The following is an 8,187-nucleotide window of genomic DNA, read 5'->3' as shown; positions in this document are numbered from 1 at the left end:
TATTGACTGCATGATCATATCATCGTATTATTTACTGCCATGCGAGCCACAAAGTAAAGCTTGGCGAGCCGCATGAGGCTCGGCTCGTGAGCCGCGCAATGAGTAACACTGCTGTAGACGTTTATATACACCTGAAATGAATGCACTGAACATCTCTTTTTTTATTGCACACACAACACTGTATATCCTCCTGGAACATGGAAACATGAAGAATTGGAATTAAGTTGTTATATTTTTCCAATGGAAAATTTTTTATAAAAATGCTTGCAGCATTAAAGGAATAGTTCATCCAAAAATGAAAATTTGCTGAAAATGTACTCACCCTCAGGCCAATCCATACACGGTGATCCATATTACAGTTTCTAAATGTTATTATCTTTGGATTTTTTAATTTCTTTGTAATCCCAACATCTGGAACATTAAGTCTGGCCGTCAAATTATGCACAATAAAAGTGTTTTAAGTTCAAATTTGATTTCTAGTTGAGTTTAAAAGAATAGTTTACCCAAAAATGAAAATTAGCTGAACATTTACACACCTTCAGGACATCCAAGATGTAGATGAGTTTGTTTCTTCATCAGAACAGATTTGGAGAATCACTTGCTCACCAATGGATCCTCTACAGTGAATGGGTGCCATCAGAATGAGAGTCCAAACAACTGATAAAAACATCACAATAATCCACAAGAAATCTTTCAGTCGATCAATTAATGCAGGGGTCACCAAACTCGGTCCTGGAGGGCCAACCCTAATCAAACACACCTGAACCAGCTAATCAAGGTCTTACTAGGTATACTTGAAAGTTCCAGGCAGGTGTGTTGAGGCAAGTTAAGCTAAACTCTGCAGGACACCGGCCCTCCAGGACCGAGTTTGGTGACCCCTGATTTTATGTCTTGTTAAGTGAAAAGCTGCATGTTTGTAATAAACAAATCCATCATTAAGATGTTTTTAACTTCAAACCACGGCTAAAATAACTCTAAAGTCCTCTATCCATAAAATTGCTTTCTCCAGGGAAAAACTTGTCTCGTCTGAGTCAGGAGAGAAATATGCACAAATCAAGCACCATTTACAAGCAAAAACAGTCCAAAACAGTTCTAAACAAATATGTTGGTGGATTTGATGGACTTTTTCACTGAAGGAAGCATTATCATGGTTTATGGACTTGTATTTTGTCCAGAAGCAATGGTTTAAAGTTAAAATGCCTCCTTGATGAATTTGGTTCCTATAAACACAGCTTTTCACAAGACATTAATTGATCAGCTGGAGTCGTGTGGATTACTTGTGGATTATTGTGATGTTTTTATCAGCTGTTTGGACTCTCATTCTGACGGCACCCATTCACTGCAGAGGATCCATTGGTGAGCAAGTGATGTAATGCTAAATTTCTCCAAATCTGTTCTGATGAAGAAACTAACTCATCTACATCTTGGATGGCCTGAAGGTGAGTACATTTTAAGCCAATTTATTTAACTATTCCTTCAAAAATAGATATTTTTTTCTAAATTTCAGTTTAAACAGATAAATCAGACTTTGCCATTTGTTTTTCTGATGAATTTCATAATTTGTGTAAACATATGGAAAAATTGCAGTTTTGATGTGCATTTTTTATATGAACAACTTTCAATGGAAAAATATTGTAACCATTTATTTGTGTCAAATTGCTAAATGTCATATTTAATTGGAATATTGTTCATTTTTACCCTGTTCAATGTGAAAAGACATGATGTACCTTACAAAGAACATTATTAAAAAAGGGACATGTCTTTCTTGAGAAAGAAAATCATACTGTGCTTTGAAAGCCCAGGATGCCCACTTTAAGATACACCAGATATATAAAACTGTGCCAATTGAAAGTGCCAAAAATCTATGTCCCCTGCAGAGGACAAAAATGAATTGCTGGGTCCCAGGAGGAAACATACAAGAGATGTTCATGACCTGATAGAACGTTCTATAATCATGAAATCAAATATATATTCATGTTTATTACAGTTTTATGTTTGCATTTCACAATACATACATTCCTTATTCCATTTCCCCTATAGGTGAGCACCTCAAAACAGAATTGCTTTGTGACGTTTGAAGACAACTCCAAGTTCTGGGTGCTTTGGAAAGATATACAGCATGGTAAGAGGTTGAGTGGAATATGCATCGTACAAACCCAGGATTTTTAATTTCAGAAGAAGCAGCAAAAATTCATCAGCAAGCTAGAAAGCAGATATTTGGTTTGAAATGTCAGTGTGTCCTATGAGATGTGTGTGTGTGTGTGTGTGTGTGTGACAGTATGGTATTACTGCTTTGTGACGAGGTAACTGAAGCTTTATTCTCTCGTTTTCTCGCACAGCTGGTGTCCCTGGGGAAGAACCCAAATGCTCAGTGTGTTCTGACATGTCTCTGGTTCCTGGTAATGAAATTCTTATCTGTGGAAAGTGTGGAATAGGTGAGTCTGAGGCAGACATGGGCACTGCCTGTATTCTAGCTCATCACGTAACACACAAAACCTGCATACATCGCAGTAAAACAGCTTGTTTTTGCTTGGAGAATGTAGTGATTCATTTTAAAGAACTAGTAACTCAGAAACTCGATTAGTGATGCTTGTATAACTCATTCTTAGGGTTAAGGATTTGAGATTTGAGATCATTTGTATGCTAATGTACACCGAATGTACAGCTGACTGTTAGCAGACAAACAAATTTAGATTTAGATTTTCTCTCCTCCAGGAAAACAAAATATGAATGACTCATCTTGCAGAGGTAGATACAAATGTGTCCAATAAAATATCCAATTATTATAATTATTAATGATGATAATAATAATAGTAATAATAACATAATTTTGTCAAGTGAATGCTTTCTACAATGAGCATGTCCCTCCCCCTAAATAATAATAATAATAATTATTATTATTAATTTAGGGGCAAATAATTTATTTGACGAAGTTAAATGATAGTAATTTATTGTGTTAAATGAATATATTACAGAACATCTAAAATAATAATAATAATTTAAATTATTTTATGTGGGTTTGGGTGGAATGGCTGATGGTTATTCTGTTGGTGTCAACCACCTAGCATACACCCAAAATGTCCTACCAACTACATAGCCACACCCTGGCAACCTAAAATTCAAGCCCATATCCATATCCATTTCTTGGGGGGGGGGTGACTAAACAAATGTTAATTTTTTTTTTTTTTTCATTTTATTGTAATGTAATGCATTTGAACTATTTGCAAATAATAAATGACGTAAAATGTGTCATTCTGCATACTATTGGCAGCTCCAGGGCTTTTGTGAAGACTACAGATCATACTTCTGCATCTCTGCTACTTCTGTGTTAGCACAGATTTACCAAAAAAAGCTAATTTCTACTGCATAGACAGCAAACGTTCATTAAAAGCCCTTCTTGTCAGCAGTGAATTGCTCATTTAATCTTATGCCTAATATCTTATGCCTGAAATCTGTGAATGTTTCTTGTTTCATCACATTCATGATTCACAAAGGCCAAATTGGACAGTATTGCTGTCGGTCGTTTCACATTTCTATCTTAAAATGGTTTACAAAAGCAAAATATTTCATGTCCGGCTAATAGCTTCTTATCTTGCACTCTATCAACTGATTGTTAGAACTTGCCCTCAGCTTTTGTGAACAGTTATAGCATGCTGTTATTGTCATGCTAACAACAAACAGTGATGCAAAGCATCATCAAGATTAGCAAATATTGGGGGGACGAATTAGCCATATCTGATTATTCAATGTCTGTGGTGGTTACGGCTCTGCAGCACTCGCAGTTTCTTCAGAAAATGTCGAAATCTAGTAATATAAAAGTTGCTATGACTTCTTGCATGATGCAACGGCTGGGGGACCCTTCTGCCTATGGATAAAACTGATTAACATGTACTTGTGGTAATGTATTTAAAAAAAACTGGAGTGGAAAATGTGGTACAACTTGCATTATAAATGCCATAGCGTCTACAAAGCAAATAGAGAACTATTCTGGGTGTCTTTGATGACTTTAAGGGGGTTTGGTAAGACCGCTCTACAGTAATGACTCGCTGGAGACGCAGAAGTGGCTCTCTGAAGTCTCAAGGATTAGTGTCAACTTTAGCTCTGCTGTTCATATTTACACATCTGAATGGGTCTGAGTTGATCTGTTTTTTTTTTTTTTTTTACATTTGTCCGCCGTACTTCCACATGCTTGCCTTGCATCTTCAGGCTATCACCAGCTCTGCCACTTGCCCCCAGTGGAGAGCTCAGCTGACCTTTCTCCATGGTTCTGCAGGAAGTGCATTTTTGCTTTAGCTGTGAGAGTAAGTCTTTCATATCCGTGCATATACACTATTTTCTCTTTCCATGTAAATGAATGGGGATCAGGGAGGCCATGTTGCTGACGTGTGTTTCTTTATGTGGCAGAAAGGGGGAGCTCTGAAAAAAGGGCCAATTTCTAAAGCGCTGCAGGCCATGAAGCAGGTGCTGCCCTATAATCCAGAGGAGCTGGAGTGGGACTCTTTGCATCGTACGAACCAGCAGCAGTGCTACTGCTACTGTGGAGGACCTGGAGAGTGAGTCTGCCTCGTGTCTTCTATTTCCTTTCTTTTTGTTCTCTTCCTTGCTTGATTTCTTTTCCTGCTAGAGGTCTAGGCATTAGGCCCCCTGTATTATTAACTGATTCAGTGTAGTGTGCGCACAGGAACGCAAAACTGTAATGTACTGGGCATAACATCTGTCACATTGTTTGAAAGCACTGGGATGTTTGATTAATTGTAGTGAAGTGGTTTGTTTGTGTGTTTCAGTGAAGTAAAAGCAGTGAGGAGAACGTGACAAATGCACTCACACATCTCTGCCTCGTGTGCTCGGTTGCTGTCTGCTCGCTCAGCACAATTATTTTGATCAAAACAAAATTGTATGTGTTATGCAACCAACAACAGAACAGGGACTGTCACAAGATTGTTGAAAAATAAACAGTCCCTACTTTGCTTCGTAACATTAGTCATCGGATTATTATTAAAGCAGTTGGCTTTATAAGTGCGCTGTGACACTGAATAGAGTTCAGAAAGTTAAACGTAAGTTATACATTTTATGTTTTACTTGCAGTGACAATAACCAGAGCAGTGTTTTTATTGTTAACTACTAAAAACTAAAACTATTTAAAATCATTTTATTAATAATTAAAATGAAGGTGAAAAAATAAAATATAAATAAAAGATGAAAAACCTAAAGGTAATATTAAAAGTATTTTAAAGCTTAGGTATATAAAGCTTAGAAATGTTATCTTGTCAACAAACTGTATTAAAATAAGTTAAAGTACTACAATTACTAAAACTAATGCGGAAATAAAAATGAACTGAAGCTAAACAGAAATACTAAAAAACTATTAGAAATAAAAATGATTAGAAATATAAAAAATAATAAAAATGACAAGTATAACAAATAAAAAACTGAAAATATAAAAATAGAAGCCAGTTCAAAATATTAATAAATACGGTAATATTATCAAAATAATACTAAAATAACACTTATTTGTTATATGAGTATTTACTAACATAATTATGCAAAATGATATGATTCCTCTTTCAAATCTCTTACCCAGTACATTATTTTACTGAAATAGAAAGGAAATGATGTATTTACATTTTTATGATGCCTTTGTGATCAGCTATCGTGATCTGTATTTGATGTTATCGTTCAGTTCATGAAAATATTAAACATGCTACCCTCATGTCATCCACCCAACTGTATTGTATTACAGCATTACTAAAAATACAAGTGTTGTATTAGTGATTATCAAAACCAAAATATTATTACTGTGCTTAGTCTCTAAAAATGGGATTGGTGCCATTCGTATTATTCCTACTAGACATAAAGCTTCTAGAAACATCTTGGTAATGCTGTGCTAATGGTTTTGCTATTGCCGCTGTTCTGTACACACCATCTAAATGGAAAGAAAAAGGTTTGAGCATAACTCCATCACTCCACCAGTTTTGCTTGCTTTTATTTTTGTTTATACTGAAATGTAATTGGTCTGTTTAGGTCTTTGTGTTTTGTGTCTGATAAGAAATATTCGACAGTTCATTTCTTATTCTCTGATTTTCCCATCAGGTGGTATCTGAAAATGCTGCAGTGCTTTCGCTGTGAGCAGTGGTTTCATGAGGCGTGTACGCAGTGCCTACAGGAGTCCATGATGTTCGGAGATAGGTATGTACTGTACAGGGCTACATTTATCACCGAATTTATCACAACAAAAGAACTTGCATCTTTGCATCAATATTCCGCCATCCTTTAGTATGGATTTCTCATCTTTCCCCTCAAATCTATGAACTTCCCTGAAAAGCAATTGGCTTTATATCATTAAATATAATTAAAGTGATCTTTTCAGTGATTTTGTCATGGCTGAGGGGTATTTTTAGGCACAACTTGAAAGTGGAGAATTCCAGATTTTCAAATAGTTGTATCTCGGCCAAATATTGTCCTATCCTAACTAACCATACATCAATGGAAAGCTTATGTATTCAGCTTTCAGATGATGTATAAATCTCCTTAATGCAGCATCGCACACAAGCGAGATTACATGCGTTAGGGGATTTTTAACAATTTTTCTCTCCAAGGTGTGTAATTTAAATGATTCAATTTTTTTGCTGTCTTTTCTGTCATAGGTTTCACTTGTTCATTTGTGCGGTGTGCAATAAAGGAGTGGAATACATCAAGCGGCTGGCGCTCAGATGGTAAATGGCAGCTCTTCTTTTCCCCCTCGCAAGTGATTGCACCCAGATCCGTGTCAGAATTATATAGTCAAAGTGTCGGATGTGATTGATGCGGGCCGGAGATCCATCCTGAGCTTTTTCTCTCAAGTGCTTTTTTTTTTTTTTAGAGTAGAGTTTGTCTGGACATTGATTCTTGCTTTTTGTCCCAAATGGGAAATAGCTATTTGAAACGAAGATTTGGTGCTGAGAGGATTTCTTATGATAGCAGGGGATTACTCTTGAAATTCAGTGAGCTGGATGTGTTGGATATTTAGGTATGAAGCCAGTCTCGGTTCAGATTTAAGCTTTATCCTTCTTAAAAAGTCTGATGTGTTAAAACGGACGTGGCCTTGTGAACAGAACGGAGCTCTATTTAATGTTGTTGCCTCTAATTTCAAATGGCTAGATATTTTTGTTTAAAGCCAGTTTGTTTGTTATAAAGCAAATAGCCAATAAATAAATTGGCTTAAAAATCAGTATCAGTATCAGAATCCAATTTGCAGGTTAAAAAAAAAAAAGAAAGAAAGAAAGAAAAAAAATCTGAATTATGAATCAGCTATGATCGGCGCATCGCTAATTAAAATACTAAGTAAAAGGCCTCAAATTTGAAGTAAAATCTGGGATGTCTTTTTCTATCAATTCTTCAATAGGTAGATCTTGTCTTTCATAAAGGCCGAGGTCAGGGATCTTGGGCCTAAAAAGGTTGGTGACCACTGTTCTAGTAACTATAAACATGCCATTCCATTTTGTGCCACTAGTTGTGCAAAAATGACACACTTCACCTTCAAAGACATTTAAAACCAAATAAAAACAGTGCTAGAGATTTGACTGTAGACGATTGCTGTAATTGCTAGGTACTGAAAAGCAGTTCCTTTGAGAGAAATGGGTAGTGAAAATTAGCCAGTTTTTTTGTTGTTGTGCATCATCTCTTGTCATTCTAACAGCTTGTTTGTTGTCGAGTGTAATCTGAGAAAACAGCACTGCTAAATTGCTCACACTTCTCTTTATGGAAGAGTTAACAACTACAGCAAAGCCTGTGGGTTTCATTTGTCTTCATTGAAACATGGCAGCTCAAGGCACCAGCGAAGGAAATGTCTCATAATAAAACACCATATCATACAATCAGTTTCTCTCAAAGACTTTCTTACCTATTTCTTCCCCTTCAAGCTCTCCAACACCCCTCAGTCTGAACGGGGCCAGTATATTCTTGATGCCCTCAACAACTATAAAAGCAAGTAAGAAGAAATGTTTTCCGTTTGTTTTCTCTCAATGAAGTAATGCGTGGACTTTGAATACATTTTTTTCTATTTTTTATTTATTAAAAAAAAACATAATTATTACAAATATATATTTTTTTAATAATTTAAAATTTGAATTATTATTAAAAATACATTTTATAATCATGATAATAATATATAAATATTTAATATATATATATATATATATATATATATAC

At 35.6% G+C, this 8,187-nt stretch overlaps 1 protein-coding gene across 1 annotated transcript in view; it reads left to right on the top strand.

Moving 5' to 3' along the window:
* LOC107757290 (PHD finger protein 19-like) overlaps positions 1–8,187 on the top strand; it is a 22,682-nt gene that overhangs the window by 2,456 nt on the left and 12,039 nt on the right. Inside the window, exons 2-9 of the mRNA XM_016574732.1 lie at positions 2,041–2,122; positions 2,340–2,435; positions 4,207–4,301; positions 4,405–4,553; positions 6,091–6,186; positions 6,645–6,713; positions 7,676–7,692; positions 7,858–7,966. Of these exons, the coding sequence (XP_016430218.1) occupies positions 2,041–2,122; positions 2,340–2,435; positions 4,207–4,301; positions 4,405–4,553; positions 6,091–6,186; positions 6,645–6,713; positions 7,676–7,692; positions 7,858–7,966 (713 nt within the window). The remainder of the gene's footprint in view (positions 1–2,040; positions 2,123–2,339; positions 2,436–4,206; positions 4,302–4,404; positions 4,554–6,090; positions 6,187–6,644; positions 6,714–7,675; positions 7,693–7,857; positions 7,967–8,187) is intronic.

Source organism: Sinocyclocheilus rhinocerous, unplaced genomic scaffold (assembly GCF_001515625.1).
Source record: "Sinocyclocheilus rhinocerous isolate Xijiao unplaced genomic scaffold, SAMN03320098_v1.1 scaffold293, whole genome shotgun sequence".
NCBI lineage: Eukaryota > Metazoa > Chordata > Actinopteri > Cypriniformes > Cyprinidae > Sinocyclocheilus > Sinocyclocheilus rhinocerous.
The sequence above is the reverse complement of the archived record's forward strand: the minus strand, read 5'-3'. Positions and strand labels throughout refer to the sequence as shown.